Source organism: Desmodus rotundus, chromosome 5 (assembly GCF_022682495.2).
Source record: "Desmodus rotundus isolate HL8 chromosome 5, HLdesRot8A.1, whole genome shotgun sequence".
NCBI lineage: Eukaryota > Metazoa > Chordata > Mammalia > Chiroptera > Phyllostomidae > Desmodus > Desmodus rotundus.
This window is the reverse complement of record NC_071391.1, coordinates 116,148,276-116,163,420: the sequence shown is the minus strand read 5'-3', so window position 1 is coordinate 116,163,420 and position 15,145 is coordinate 116,148,276. Positions and strand designations below refer to the sequence as shown.

Genomic DNA, 15,145 nt, shown 5'->3' with positions numbered 1-15,145 from the left:
ACCCTAGACCTTCTACGTTGGAATCTACAAGGCGGGGGTGGGGGGCAGCAGTGTTCTTAGTCCTCCAGGTGACCCTCATGTGCCCATCCAGAGGCCATTTTGACAGAATGGGTCTGAGTTTTGTTTGCTCAATGTTTGATCACAAGAGGTGGCAGCACTGGGCTAGAATTCAGGAAGCCTCAAGTGAAGAAGGGTTATGGCTCAGAACCAATTATCTTGACTGGCTCCTACCTTCCGAAGTAGAATTTTCTGCCCTGGAAGTTGGTTGGGGAGTGGGGCTGGGGAGAAGTGGTTGTTTGTTTAAGGGGTGATTAGATGACTGGCTCCCCCAGAAGCCTGCCTATCTGGCTTTGTTCTGGGGGAATTCTCTGCTTTGGGGACTTCACTAGGGCTCCTGGCCTCTCAAAGAATAGCTGCCCACCACTGCTGTGTGGAATCTTTACTTTCAGGCTAAGCTGGCTCCTTGTTCTTCCATCCTCAAAGAAATGTCCCCTCCCTATCCTGGACTTGAATCTTCTCCAAAAGCCACAGGACTCCTGATACTTTGTCCCCACACTCACACTGCTAACTGGTAGGGTTCACCCAGAAACCTGAGTTCTGAGTCCCCAAGTCTGGAAAGCAGGGTGAGCCATCCTGATTTTCCTGGGACTGAGGGATTTCCTGGGGTGTGGGACTTCCAGTGCTAAAACTGGGAAGGGAAGTCCCAGGTAAGCAGGAATGAATTGGTCACCCTAATCTAAAGGTTCCAGAGAGACCTTTAGAGGGGGACAAAGGGAATGAGCAAGGGGCTCTGGACATGACCCAGAGGAGGCATGTGTGTGTTCTGTATGTGTGTTGAAGGAGCAGCACAGACTCAAGAATGCTTATTGTATAGAATGGCTGGCAGGTTCTTAGTTCTATGCTAGTAGTCAGTGTCTGTTTCTGTCTATGATGCCATTTTTCTTCCAGTTGCCCAGGTTTGCAAGGTTGTCACTGACTCATGCAATTTTTGGTCGCTGGGGGAATCACACTGATTCCTTTTATTTGACAACCTCCCTCTCTCCTGCTCCAGGTCTGGCCCTGAATTCTCTCTGCTCTTATCTTTTGCAGTGGCCAGAAATACATTACTTCCTCATTCTCTGGTCCACACTGCACATTAACCTGACCCAAACATTGCTCTCATGCCTCTCCTCTAAAACCTCCAAGGGCCAAACTCTGTCCACAGTACAATGCCTGAATCTCTACCCTTGGCCCTTCTCCTCTCCTCTCTCTGTAATTTATTTTCTTTCAGTTAGGCCCAGTCACAATCATAGGGACAGCACCTGTCATGGCCAAAAGCATGAGCTTCTGAGTCAGACAAACAGGTGAGTCCTGGCCCCACCACTTAGAAGCTTCACGACATGGACAAGTTTCCTTGGGCTTCTGTGACTGTCTTCTTATCCGTAAAATGAAATGAAAGCCTCATTATCTCATGGGGTTATTGTGAAGATTAATCAGCGTAAGACACCTGGAACTGTTCAATAAGTGGCAGTGATTGTCTGAAAATGCCTGGTTCCTTCTGCTTTCCAGCCTTGTTCACCCTCCCTGGAATATCCTCTCCTGGGACCTCCACCTGCAACTCAGGCCCTAGCTCAGCACCCTGGAACCCTTGAGAGCAGGACTGTGGCATCTGGGCAGATGCTTGGGAAGATCTGAGGAGGATGGAGGGACTGACCCAGAGAGACTGGAAGCAGGGAGGAGGCCTAAGCATAGTCTCCCGATGCTCAGTTGGGAAGGCCAGGCATAGGGGAAGGTCTGCAGCTACCGAGTATTCTCCTTCCTTCCCCATCACACTGCAGGAGGCTGATTAATCTCCAGTGGAATAAATTAAAATCAGAAATACCTGACAGCGGAGGTAGGCTGGGTTCTCCACCCCCCAAAGCAGCTCCACCCCCCTACTCTAAGCTCCGCCTCCGCAGGCCCAGGCCCGGCCATCCCACCCTCCCGACACGGCTGCTGCCACCGTCCTAAGGGGAACATTTTCTGCCCAATTGTGGACTGGAGGTCCCGAAAGTACGGGTGTCTCCACCCCCCACCCCGCCCCACCCCGCCCCAGGCACGCACCACTTTGTGACTCAGCTTGGTGTCCTTTTGGCGGGGGCCGAGAGAAGTGTCGCGACTCGGTTAATAAATGACCTAAGGGTCGGGAAAGGGGAGAGTCTGGCAGACAGTCGTCAGTCTGGGGCCGGTCTAGAGGTTAGGAACAACGTCTGAGACTGCGGCGGATCAAAGGCGCGGTACGACACAGCAGCTAGTAGGGGAGGTCCTGCACAGGTACCAAAGGTCCATCCCCTTCCTCAGCCCCAAGGCTCAGGAGCTTTGAATGCTGGCTGGACGTTTGGGACTAAATCCTCACCTAGGGGCTCTTCCTTTGTAAAATGGCCATAATTGCATCACCTACCGGTAGGGCAGTTAGGGAGTTAAAGGAAACCACTCCGCACAGTGCCAAGCACGGAATATCCGAAATAACCAGCAGATTTTGCTCTTACTGCTCTGGGAGCAGGATTGAGTCGTGGTTCGGCAGAGTCTCGACTTTATTCTCAACGAGTGGGAAAGGCGGGCGTCCGGAGTGTGAGCTGGAATTGGCCAGGATCGACACCGCCCTCCACCCATAACCCGGACAGGGCGCGGAACGCAGAGGCGAAAGGTGAAAAAGTCCAGGGCTCCAGAGCCAGGGCGGTGGCTTTGCCTTCAATCGTCCACGTGTATCTCCTCGTCTGACAGGTGGGGCCCCGAGTCAGGCAGCGCCGGGCGGGGACGAAGGCCGAGGCTGGGGGCGCCGTCCTGCAGTGCACAGCGGCCCTGGACTTCGGCGGCCAGTGCGCGCAGCGAGGCCACGTCGGCGCGCATCTCCTCCACCTCGCGCTTGAGCTTGGCGCGCCGGTTCTGGAACCACGTGAGCACCTGCGCGCTGGCCAGGCCGAGCCCCGCTGCTAGGCGGTTGCGCTCAGACGGCGCCAGGTACTTCTGGAATACGAAGCGCCGCTCCAGCTCCAGCACCTGCTGCGCCGTGAACGCCGTGCGTGACTTCCGCCGTCTGCAGCCGGCCCGGCCGCGGCCCAGAGCACCCGGGGCCGCTCGGCCTGCGGGGGGGATAGGGCGCGGTCAGTCTCCAGCCTGCGGAAATCGGGCTTCGGCCCAGAGGAAAAACTGGGGATAGGGTCAGGCCGGGGTGGGGGTGAGGGGAGGGAACTAGACCGTGGTCCTTTGGCGAACTGCAGGGGCGGGGGGGTCTGGCCACAGAAGGGTGTGGGGACGCAAAGTGGAACCAGCCACTGGAGTACGGGAGGCAGCAGGCTGAAGGCATGTCACGAGGGGAAGGGGAGGAGGGCGGGACAGGCCAAAGAAGGCCAGGCGCACAGTCTGGCCGCCTGGGGTGCGGCTTTTGAAGCCTGCCAGAGCCCCCGATCGAGCCGGCTTGCAGGCTGGTGCCGACGACAAAGGTGGGGCCAACCATGGTCAGAGCAGGGGCAGCGACCCGGCATGGCGAGTGTAACAAGATCCAAATCGCCCCCTTCGTTAGACTCGTGGGGCGTGTCGGGCCCTCTCCGCTTACTCTGGTTTAGTGACTGGCTCCAACCCTCCTCAAGCACAGAAGATAAGTACTGGGGGTACAAAGGACAAGAAAAGGCAAAGTCTGGAGTCCTGGGGCCCTTGCCACTCCCAGGTTCTTCGTCTCTTGCGCCTTCTCGATAAGAGAGGGGGTTTGAGGCGGAGCGTGTTTACCGGGAGAGGTCCGAGCCTCCCATCGCTTTCTGCTCTGCCCGTGCCCTAACTCACTTGTTTGCAGCCTCGGCTCAGGCCTTTTGTCTCCTTCTCTCCGGCCTTTCTCTGTCGCGATGGCCCTGCCTACAATGAAAGGACCCAAGGGTCGATCAGTTCTCAACAGCCCTGTCCTGCCCCTCAGCGCTGGCGGCCTCCAGGAGCAGCCGCCGAGCCTGGAACTAACGGATGGGGAGGTGAGGAGCGGGAGATGCGAGTCCCGGCACGTGGGCTGCGGGCAGGGGGCAGATTAGGGTGGTGGCCAGGGCGAACCGTGGTGGAGACCGGGAACTGGGAGGAGAGAGATGGGGGAGAAGGCCACGTCACAGGGCGCGACCTGGCCCGCGCGTACCTTCAGAGGGCTGCAGGGCGTGCCTGTCAAGTCCACGGAAAGCTTTACTCGTCAGCTCCTCCAGCGCGCACAGCGGCGACACGGGAGCTGGGCTCCACTCTGGAAGCTGCAACGCAGACGGTCCTCGGGGGACCCTGCGCGGGCCTAGGATGTCTGCGATGCTGAAGGGTGTCCGGGCTGCCTGGGGCTCGGCTTCCGAGCTCATGGCTGGCCGGGCTGTGGCGGTCCTGCCGCCCGCTGCTCTGGGCTCCAAAGCTGCCTGAGCCCCAGCTGGCGGCTCCCGATCTGGGCCCCCCGCCTCGGACCCGCCCCCCACGTTGGGCCCGAGCCCCGTGTGCCCCTCCTCCTGTGCCCCCACTCCCCAACCCCGGGCCGCGGTGGGTCTGGAGCAGCGTTATTTATACAGGCTATGGAGGCGATCGGAGAAGCCGGTGGAAGAACCCGCCGGTCCGGCCACCCAGCTGCTCCGCGCTGGCCGGCGCTGCCCGGTGCTCACTCTGGCTGGACCCATCCTGGGCGGCCCCCAGATGCTGTGTGCCACAGACTCCCCGCCTAGCCGCCGCTCCGGCTCATAAACTCGTCGGCAATAAAATTGCTTTCTCTGGCTGCGACTGTGCTAATATCCCGGATCTCACTAGGAAGGACCTCAGTCTCCTGACCTGGACCCTTCATCCCCTCCTCACCTCTGCTGAAAACTCTTAAAGAGGTCCTGGCGGCTGGAAGTTATTAGTGCGGCGCGGGGGGACTGGGGGCACTCAAGAGTTGGAAGGACTTGGCCAGGCTGAGCGACTGCAGCGGGGAATCACGGGGATGCGATGCGCAAGCCAAGCGCAGGTGAGTGGACTGCAGCCGGCTCTGCGGCTGAACCCAAGGCTGTCCCAGCACGGCTCAGAGGCCCTGAGAAAGCCAAAACATCTGAAGAAGATGCTCCGGAGTCCTGAAGTCTCCTCCGGAGACCTGGCCCTCAGGAGAGAGGACACAGCAAACTCAGAGTTAGCGCTACTCCCCAGGAGGAGTGGTTGCCAGTAAAGACTGGCCTCACAGAGGGCCGCCTGGTTACCCATCAGTCTATCAGTGTATATCTTTGTCTCCTTATTGAGCTCCCGTCGTCCCAGTAGGGGTTTCCTAGCCTGGGGAGCCGCAGAAACCGCCAAGCAGGGGCAGTGGTAGGAGGGGCCACTGCCCTATAGATGAGTGACTTGAAGGGCAGACTTCATGCACCCAAACAGACTCTGGGACAGAAACCCGTGCCAAGCCAAACTCCAAGGCCTGGGATATTCATTCCCATTTTATCTGCATCCCCTGTGTCATTCTCTCTTCTCTCCCATAGCTAATCCAGTCTGGGGCTCACACCAGGGTGAGCACCTCCACAGCCCCCATTTATAGGAATAGGGCAGTTCTGGGACAGTGCTGCTCCACCAGTGGAGGCCCAACAAGGCAAGGCTTTCGTTTGCACATCACACCCAGACAGCGAGTGGAGTCGCAGCCCAGAGATAGAGAAGCCTGCCACTCCTGGGGAACTCACACTTGGAAGGAACTCTCTGCTGTGGGTTTCTTCTAGTTTTTTCAAACAGTGCCATAAAGAAGCCAGCTGGTCACCCCTGGACTGTCCATTCGGTCACCTAGACTCTGTAAACCTTTGCGCCTCCCACCATTCCTGCAGTGATCTTCTGGGTCTGCCTGTCTATTCCCTGGAGGAAGTAGAGCCTGTTGTTGGGGTGCCCCAGACAGAGCTTGGGAGATCTGAGGCACCTGGGCCAAAGATTCCTTGACAGAGACAGGAAGACACTTTGATCATGGTGGTTAGGGAACTGCAGGTTGAGGCACTTACCTAGCCCACCCAACAGAAGTGGAGAGACACAGGGTCTTAGTAAAAGCTCCCTCCACTGACCATCCCATCCCCATCCCCCCGCCACACAGACACTGGCAAAGCGCCCTTGCAGCAGTCTGAGCAACTCAGCCAATGGGTCAGAGAGAGCAGTTAGGCCGCAGCAGAAAGCCGAGATTCCTCAGGACCTTGTTAATTGGTTATCAATGGTGGGGGGCAGAGGGGGGCCAGGAGAGATCCTCCTAGATGAAGGCCTTAGCCCTTTGAACAATCCTGGTGGTTTCACTTAATCTGAAATTAAAGAGGGTCCCAGGAGGCTGCAGGAACTGGCTAGCTCAGGTCCCAGACCTGTCACTAGACACTACAACTTCCACTCCTGCACCCTCTATGTGGCCTTTGTCATCCCTTCTGCTCTCAATTACTAGTGTGTGTCTGTGGGGAGTGTGGGGCTCTCCTGAGGGCCTTTGCCGTCTCTCCTGCCTACCTTCTTTGCCCTGCAATAGGGCTCAGGTAATGGGGTTGACAATGGGGTTCTGCGATCCCCACATGTGAGTTTGGGGGAGGAAAGGGCGAGAGAGACTAGTAATGGGAGGAGGCTGCTGACAGCAGACCCCAACTGAGGTCTTCCCAGTGGCCAGTGATGTGTCCAGATGATTGTGGGGCCACAGGAGGGGACTTTTCCCAGCGAAGCATCTGGAATCGGAGCTGGGGAGAAACCGGATCCTCGGAGTGGGTCGGAGGAGGGTGAGTGATTAATGAGGAAGATTAAGAGATTAAACCTGGGTTCTGGGCTTTTGGGGAGCTCAGTTGTCTCAGGCTGCCCCCACCCCAGTTTGAGAGCCCAGCCTGACAGGCTCTAGTGCTCCCTGATGTGTGCCTCTTCCTCCCCCAACCATGGTCCAACCCTCCCTGCCTTGGGTCCTCACCAAAGCAATCCACAGACATAATCACTCACCGCTGCCCTCCCAACAGTTTTCCTCCCCCAGCATTCTCAAGCAGTCCCTCAAACCTCCCTCAGATTCCCCTCATTGTTCTTTTCAGACACTTCAGGGGTCCTCTGCCCTCTCCCCTTGTAGAGATCTCCACATTCAGATTTTCACTCCCTGGGGAAGGTGCCTCAATTCCCTTAAATTTTTAAAAAATTATTTATTTTTAGAGAGAGGGGAAGGGAGGAGAGAGGGAGAGAAACATGGATTGGTTGCCTCTCCTGCACCCCCTGTTCGTATGCACCCTGAGGATAGTGGATTGAACCCACAACCGAGACCTGTGCCCAGACCAGAGACCTCCTTGCCTTCGGGTACAACGCCCAACCACCTGAGCCACACCAGTCAGGGCTCAGTTCCCTTTCATGATGCTTTCTCACACCTGCCCTCATCGCACCTTTGATTTCCCTTTCCTCATCATCCTCACCTTCTCTCTCATGCCCTAACACCACACCTCTCACCCACTCTGCCCTTCTCAGGCTCTCCTCTGGCAAGTGCCCCCACCCAGGCCCACTCCAGATAGACCCCTCTTCTTTGGTGCGGAGATCTGTTCAGTAACCACCTTTTAGTCTTTGGATTTCTCACTCCAGGCATTACCCCGAATTCTGTGCGTGTGGGGTGGGGGGTGGGGGTGGCACGTATGGGGATCCTCAGAATAGCCCCCCTGGGGCGGTGCAGAGGACAGTCTCAGAGATGTGCTTCCCACTCCCTGCCCCTCAAATCCTTTAACCTGCACGCGAGCTAAGTGGGTGGGGGTTTAGGGAGGAAACTCCAAGCAGAGGAACTTGGCGGGGCATCCATCCATCTCACACACTTCTGGGGTGGTTTTTTCTTTCAGAAAATGTTACTGCAGAGTGAACTGATTTAGACACTGAAATTTTAGATTGGATACTTCTAGGGACTCAGGTTTGTGAGTTCCTTCTGGCCTTTTACACTGGTTCACAAAGAGCTCTGCAAACCCACTGCCAGCAGAGGGTGTGCTGCAGGCTGGGACGGGGGAGCACAGAATACTCAGACACTTCGCGCCCCCACACAAACCTAACATACACCCTAAGACTCACTGTGGCAGGGAAGTGCATTGTCCTCACCCCCGCAGCCCCTCCCCCCCAGTCCTGGGAGTGACTGGCTAGGCTGAGAGGGAGGGGTTCCCTTCCGTGCCAAAGGTGGGTGTGGGGGTGCAAATCTTGGCGCCTCCTCCCCCAGGCGGAAGCAGCTAGGTGAGAAAAGACAGCAGAGGCACCCCCGGGGATGGCGAGGGTGGCAAGGTCCCTGCAGGTGAGGACTAACGCCTACACCTGGAAGTACTTCGAGGTCAAGGGCCCTGGGGAGAGGGCCAGTGCACGCATGTTGTGTCACGGAGCCCTGGAGAACCCCTGGACTTGATTCGCCTGTCCCGGTGCAGGTAGAGAACTGAGTAACCCCAGGAGATAAGGTCTGCGTGGAGTAGGCCGGGAAGGGGGTTGATGGGCCCATAGAGGAGGGAGAGATGCAGAGCCCGCAGCTGGCCTGCACCAGCAACCTGGGGAAATGCTCCGCAGCTGCTGCCCCACAGTTGCTGACAGGCAAGAATAAGGCTCCGTTAAGGTGGGGTGAGGTGGGGCAGCTGCTCCACCTCAGATCCAGGCCTCAGTGCTTTTGGCTGCTCCTTGGCCACAAGCCATGTGTCTGTTGTCAGAAGCCTAACTCCCGGCTTGGTCTTCAGGCCCAGGGACCTCAGGCAGCCTTATATGCCAGCTGGACATTCTTGACCCAAGCCAAACCCCAACCAGACTACTCCCCAATTCCTGCAGCTGCTTGGGCCAAGAAGAGTCCCAGGGATGTCTCTATCCTCTTTCTCCCTAGCTCACACAGCTCCCTTCAGAGTTACTACTCCTCAAAAACACCCTTTCACACATGAACTGCCTTGGGAAGACCCTGAATGCAGAGTGCTCTACTGCAGCTTAAATTCCAGAAGAGGGTGGGGAACTCTGGGATAAACAGGATTAATCCAAAATCTCAATATATGAGGTCTGTCCAGAAAATATCCAGCCACACCATATGAAAAATAGACATTTATTGAAGATACAAGAAACATTGTACACAGGACAATGACATCTCAGTCCCTTCAAAGTAGGCCCCTTGGGACCTCACACTGTTCTGTCTATCACCATCAGCTGCCCTGTCATATTTTCCTGAATCTCATCAAGGGTCTGAAATCTCTTCCCTTTCAAAAGTGATTTTAGTTTTGGGAACAGGCAGGTCGCAGGGCACCAAATCTGGGCTATGGGAGGCTGAGTCACCTGGGTGATTTGATATTTTGCCAAAAAGCTCTGCATGAGACCTGATGCATGAGTGGGCACATTGTCATGATGAAGGTGCCAATCACCAGTTGCCCATAGCTACAGCCTTCTGAACCATCAAGTGTAATGCAAAATTTGATGCAGATTTGTTGCTCTATTCCAGGGGTGTGTAACCTCTTGGTGTCTCTAGGCCACACTGGAAGAATAGTTGTCTTGGGGCAAATGTTAAATACATTGCGACATGTCATCACAAAAACATCTCATGTTTTAAGTAAATTTAACGATTTTGTGTTGGGCCACATTCATAGTCATCCTGAGCAGCATGCTGCTCACAGGCTGCAGGTTAGACACCCTGCTTGCTCAGTTAATTCTGAATGCACCAGCCACACAGTACACATGCTCACTCAATGGCATCTACCGCCCCTGCTGATTAGTACAGTGAAGTTGTCACTGTTCATGCATGTGCATTCCAGTCAACTCTACTTGGCTGCCAGGTTACATCGATGTCATGAAAACCACTTTCATATTAACAATGGTTGGACTTTTCCTGGATAGACCTCATGTGCTGGTGTAGAGACAGGCCCAAGGTCCGTGGAAGAAACCCTGATTCTGACTGAGGGAGTTTCCTGGAGGAGGTGACACATAGGACAGCTGAGTATGGGGGGTGGGGTGGGGAGGCATTCGGGGCATGAGGCCTGAAACTTGGGAAGTTTTCAGAATCTTAGAGATCGTATCTCAGCCAGGTGATTTAGCTTTTAAACTTGGGTTCTGGTAACATTTATGCTGTCTGCTCCATTCTGCTTGTCCCAGCCCATTTGTTTTCTTAATTAGGCCTTCAGCCTCCCTATGTTACTATCCCAGTCAGGCAAGTTTCTGGCTATCTCAGTAAGAGGCCTGGAGATTAGGGACACTGGCTGGGTTCATTTCCAGAGCCCAGTGCTGACGGCCAGACTCATGTGGACAAGGAATGTTTGCTGAATTATCTGTACAGTGCCTTGGAGTTGCCTTTGCTCTCCTGGGCACCAGCTCCCTCTCTACAACCCGGCTTCCCCTAATCCAGGTAGCTGAAGGCCCACTGAATCTTGGTTACACAGCCAGGCCCCCGACTCTGACTATCCCTGTGTGTGCCCCATACCCCCGATTTTTTAGACTCCTCACAGTCCAAATCTTTGGGGTTTTCTTTAAAATATCACTCTTCTTCAGTTCTGCAGTGGCCACTGTCCAACCCAATCCCTACACTCACCACTCTTGAATTAGGACCCCTCCACTCAGGCCTGCATCACAGGTTGCAACATCCGAAGAGAGTGAAAGCTCCCCTCCAGAAAAACTTCCCTTTACCAAAAAGAGCTGGTGCGGGCGGCCTGGCCTCACTTGGCTCACTTTCTGAGCCAAGTGAGCTTTACATGTATAGGGTCCTCTACCCCTCCTCTCTGGTCATTCACTGAGGGACTCCCTTCCTGATGGCACTCAAGAGGGTTTCTGAGGGAAGCGGGACACAGGACAAAGCATGAGTGTGTGGTAGAAAAGAAGGAAGACAGGTGCTTTATTAAAGTTTTTATTTCAAAAAAATAAAGCCACAATTAATTTCACATAAATATCTGGGGAGGGGAGGGAAGGGGGGAGGGATGGGGTAGGGGCTTGGCCCCTACCTCCTCTTCTCTTTCACACTATATTGTAAAAGCAAAGGGGATGGCTAAGGGGAGAGCAAGAGGGAGAAGCTGTCAGTGGGAGAGTCCTCACCTAAGAGGCCCCCTCAGCCCACCCCTGCCCTGGGACTGCCTTGGACCTGGCTCACCTTGCCGAACCAGCGGGAGAGCCATATCTGCTTCATGGTCATGTGATCAGGGAGCACTTCATTGTCAAAAAGGAGCTGCACCTAGCAGGGGCATGGGGACACAGTTTTACCAACTGTCCTCTCACACCATCAAGAACTAACCTGGTCCACTCTAAACTCTCTCCCTGCCTTTGCGGCCACCCCTCCTCCCAAAAGAACCTAGTGTGGGAGTACTCACATGCTGGGGATTTAGCATCAGTTGATGGCATAGGACCCTCCGGAGATGGCGAACCTCAGCTCTCACAGAACATCGGACATATTTGTTCTGGGGGTGGGGCAAATAAGGAAGAGGACAAGGTGTGTGAGGGAATGGCCCCGGGGAAGTGAGTCTTCTTAGGGAGGCCCTCCCTTAGCCCCTCTCACCTGTAGGACGCTTTTATTCTTGTCTTTGCCAGAACTGGGGGAAACAGACACACGTTAGAGAGCTCTATCTTTCCTTTGTCCCCATCCAGAGCTGTGATACACTCTCTTCAAAGGAACAGACACTCCCTTACTGGGAGCCCTCTCCCTGAGCCCCTCCCTGGCTCTGGGACATCGACACTGTCACTTCAGACAGCCCAGGACCTGCCCCTCACCTCAGCCGCTCCAGGCATAGGCTCAGCTGCTCATCATAGCGATAGTAGTGGGCTTTAGAGTGGTCGAAGCTACTGAAGGGGAGGCCGAGGTTGCTCAGGGCTGGCTCTGAGAAAGACAAGAGTAGCAGCACAGGTTCCATACGCCTTTTTCCCCAGAGAGCAAAACTGGGTGGGAAGAATGCTCGGGGAGCTTTACCTTACCCTCCTGCTGTCAAGGGACATACCTTCCCCACTGGGCTGGGTGACTCGGTCCAAGCCTCGAGACTGGTAGAATTCTCGAATCCGTTTCTCTTCACCTAGAAGGGAGTGGAGTATGGGCAGTAAAGTACTAGCTCTCCCTCACTCTGTCTCTCTGGCTGTCAACCTCTTTATTTTAAAAGATTTTATTTATTTTTAGAGATAGGAGAAGAGAGAGAGAAAGAGAGGGAGAGAAACATTGATCGGTTGCTTTTTGTATCCACCACAACTGGAGACTGCCCACAGCCCAGTCATGTGCCCTGACCCACGCGTGGAACTGGCAACCTTTCCTTTGCGGGTGGATGCCCAACCAAGTGGGCCACACTGGTCAGAGCGACCCCTTTACCTACATGATTCCCACAAAGCCCTTGTCACCTCAAGCTGCTACCCAGCATCAGTCCTCCAGAAGCCCCTCAGAGTCAGGGTGGTCACTCACTATCTTGCAAGCCAGGCACTAGCTTGTACACGATGTCCTGCATGACCCGGTCCAGTTTGAGGTTGAGCAGTGGCTGTGTCTCGTGGATCTTAATGTTGCACATGGGGCAGTACTTGCTGGTCTGGAGGTACTTCACAATACAACTCTTGCAGACTGCAGGCAAAGAAAAGCAGACTCTCAGGCCCTCTGGGAATCAGGTTCATGGACTGGAGGGGGTGCCTGGGTGGCTGGGGCAGGTAGTGCAGAGGCTGACAGCCAGCTTGGTGGGAACTAGGGCCTGGAAAAACCAGTCAGGGTCCGGAAAACTTACAAGTATGAAGACACTCTGTAATGGTGGTGGCATCCACAAAGTAGCCGGCGCACAGGCAGCAGACGATGTGCTCATTCAAGTCTTTGATCTTTACTCGGACCTCCTCCTGCGGGAACAACCTCCGTCACCGATCACCCTGCCCAGCCCCAACCCTTGCGCCTTCCCCGTGGCCAAGCCCCGCACCTTGAGCGGTCAGCAGGGGATTAGCTCCCCGGGACTAACACTACCCCTCTGCTCAGGAGAGGGCTCTGCGCACACGGGGGACTCCCTTCACGTGGATTCACCCGACCTTCCTTTCCTAGGGGAGAGTACAAGACGTGGGCTGCACAGTACGCAGGCGTCCTAGCCCGGAGTTTGGCAACTCGACCGCAATCGCGCAGGCGCACTGGAACCCCTGTCCCTGCGCAGGCGCATTGGGCGCCCGGCCAGCCAAGGCCTGTCCTCTAGTCCGCCCCAGTTCGCAACGCTAACCGACCACAGAAGTAACCCTGCCGCCCCTGCACCTCGTTCCGTAGCGGGTCCATCTTGTACACTGACTGGAGCTGGTTTCGAAGCCTCATCGCGATCGCAATCTGGCCCCCCTGAGGAGACGCCATCTTAAAGGCTGATCCCGGCCTGCCACTTCCGGTGCCGCCTGCAGGGCGGGACTTGTCACCCAGCAACGAGGGCTTAGGTCTTTTTGGATTTGCTGACTCTCCGTAAGTCCCCGCCCACGTCCTTTCTCCCCGTGTGCTCACCTGAGCCCCAGTGGCCCCTCCCCCTCTCCTCTCAGTAATTAGGAAGGGGGGCGGTGTGGGGAGGGGCCCTTTTTCATGCACCTTTTGTAGTAATCATCATAATAGACTCTACCGGGCCTCGGGACTAACTTTTGGAGCCTGCAAAAGACTGTCCCCTCCTACCCGAAAAGGCCTGGTGGTGTCCACCCGCCACCGCTCAGGGTCGTCCAGCTCCTGGTGACAACCAACCCGCTAATGCCCCTCCCGGGCCCCCTCTCGGCAGTGTCGCCCTCATCTGCTGACGCCTTGACATTAAGGAGCTTCATCCGGATGGACGGCCTTCCCCCAACTCCCGAGCGGGAGTTTCTCCGGGCTTTGCGGAGTCTCGGAGAGGGTGTCGGGGAGGAGGGAACCCTAGAGGCTCGGTAGTGATCTTACATGCCCCCACCCCCATCCTTCCCCTGCCGCCGGGGACGGGGTGGGGGCAGGCCCTCGTTAATGATGATGATTCAATCATAGGCGCCTGAGGAGGCCTGGGACAGACTAATGCAGAGCAGATGCCCGAGGAGGAGGGGAGGACGACCGGGACGCTAGCGCGCACGGACTAGCTGAGGCAGCGAGCCCCTGCAGTAGTGTCAGCGCAGCCCGGTGTCTGGGGAAGCCTCGGGCCTCGGAAGCTTGTACACCGCTGTCCCTAGGTACTTCCAGTGGGACTAGAAAACAAGGATAAGTTTACTATGAAGTTTTTAACACCGAATGCAGTTGGAGATTGAAGAAGGGAGAAAGCCGTTTGGGGTCCCAGTGGAGGCCCCAAAAGGCTTTCTGAAGGAAGTGGGACTTTGTGTGGGGACACTTTAGAGTTGGGGACGGGGTGGGGGGCGGCGGGAAGAAGTGTGGTGGAAGCAGAAAAGGCTGAGTGGAGGGGAGGACTGGAGGGGGAGGAGGGAGGCCCACTTGGGCGTCTGGGAGCGGGGGTGGAAGCCGCGGGGACTAGCGGAGTTGGGACCTTTCGCCTGTGGGCCGCGGGGCGCTGGCCGACTCCTGGAGAGGGTCACCCTAGGAAAGGAACGTCTTTGTTCACTTGTCTTCCGAGTGAGTTGGAGTGGATGAGCGACGAGAGGTCATGGCAGTCGTGATCGTTTAATCAGCTACTCACGGCAGCCACTGCTACGTCCCTGGTCCGAGATGCCATCGTCTATCCGTCCTCGGGATTAGTGGGTTTTTGCCAGCTTTTCTTGCTTCCACCGTTGCCATCTCCTTAGACTATTCTCAGCAGAGCAGCTCAGAGTAATTCCGGTAAAACGTGAATAAAAAGGGATACAAGGGTACTCAGCCGGCAGGGGAGATACCAGGGTCACCCAGGTGGCTGTCCAGGGGGGAGGCTTCAGCATTGCACGTGGGGCGCGCTGACCCCTGCGATTTCCGCAGATGTGGGAAGGTGACTGCTTCACCGCCTCCCAGAAAACAAACCAACAAACAGGGGGAAGGACACAAGGAAAGGTTTTTTAGTTGATGAATATGTTTATTACCTTGATTGTGTTGATCGTTTCATGGGTGTTTACCTATGTCAAAACTTATTAAATTGTACACTTTAAATATGTGCGGTTTTACTGTATGTCAGGTTTACCTTTAAAGAGCTATTGAAAATAAAATTTAAAAATCGGGTGTCTTTTTTGTTTATAATCTTCCAATAGCTTCCTTTTTTAAATGAGAATAAAAGGCAAAATCCTTACAATGGTGTACAAAGCTTTGCACGGTTTCTCAGCCACCCAATTTCTATAGCCACACGGGACCCCGCGCTGTTCGTCCCACAGA

At 55.6% G+C, this 15,145-nt stretch overlaps 2 protein-coding genes across 2 annotated transcripts; both read right to left on the bottom strand.

The window, feature by feature from the left end:
• Positions 1 to 2,207: 2,207 nt before the first annotated feature.
• LBX2 (ladybird homeobox 2) lies at positions 2,208 to 4,544 on the bottom strand. The gene is made up of 2 exons (XM_053924782.2): positions 4,133 to 4,544; positions 2,208 to 3,101 (listed from the first exon to the last, which is right to left on the bottom strand). The coding sequence occupies exons 1-2, from the start codon at positions 4,335 to 4,337 to the stop codon at positions 2,710 to 2,712; spliced, it is 597 nt and encodes a 198-aa protein (XP_053780757.1). The 5' UTR covers positions 4,338 to 4,544; the 3' UTR covers positions 2,208 to 2,709.
• A 6,219-nt stretch (positions 4,545 to 10,763) lies between these two features.
• On the bottom strand, positions 10,764 to 13,242 carry PCGF1 (polycomb group ring finger 1). Its single transcript, XM_024558530.4, has 9 exons — positions 13,118 to 13,242; positions 12,615 to 12,720; positions 12,305 to 12,457; positions 11,856 to 11,927; positions 11,632 to 11,737; positions 11,420 to 11,453; positions 11,235 to 11,321; positions 11,018 to 11,098; positions 10,764 to 10,915 (listed from the first exon to the last, which is right to left on the bottom strand). The coding sequence occupies exons 1-9, from the start codon at positions 13,208 to 13,210 to the stop codon at positions 10,868 to 10,870; spliced, it is 780 nt and encodes a 259-aa protein (XP_024414298.1). The 5' UTR covers positions 13,211 to 13,242; the 3' UTR covers positions 10,764 to 10,867.
• Between the last annotated feature and the right edge of the window lie 1,903 nt (positions 13,243 to 15,145).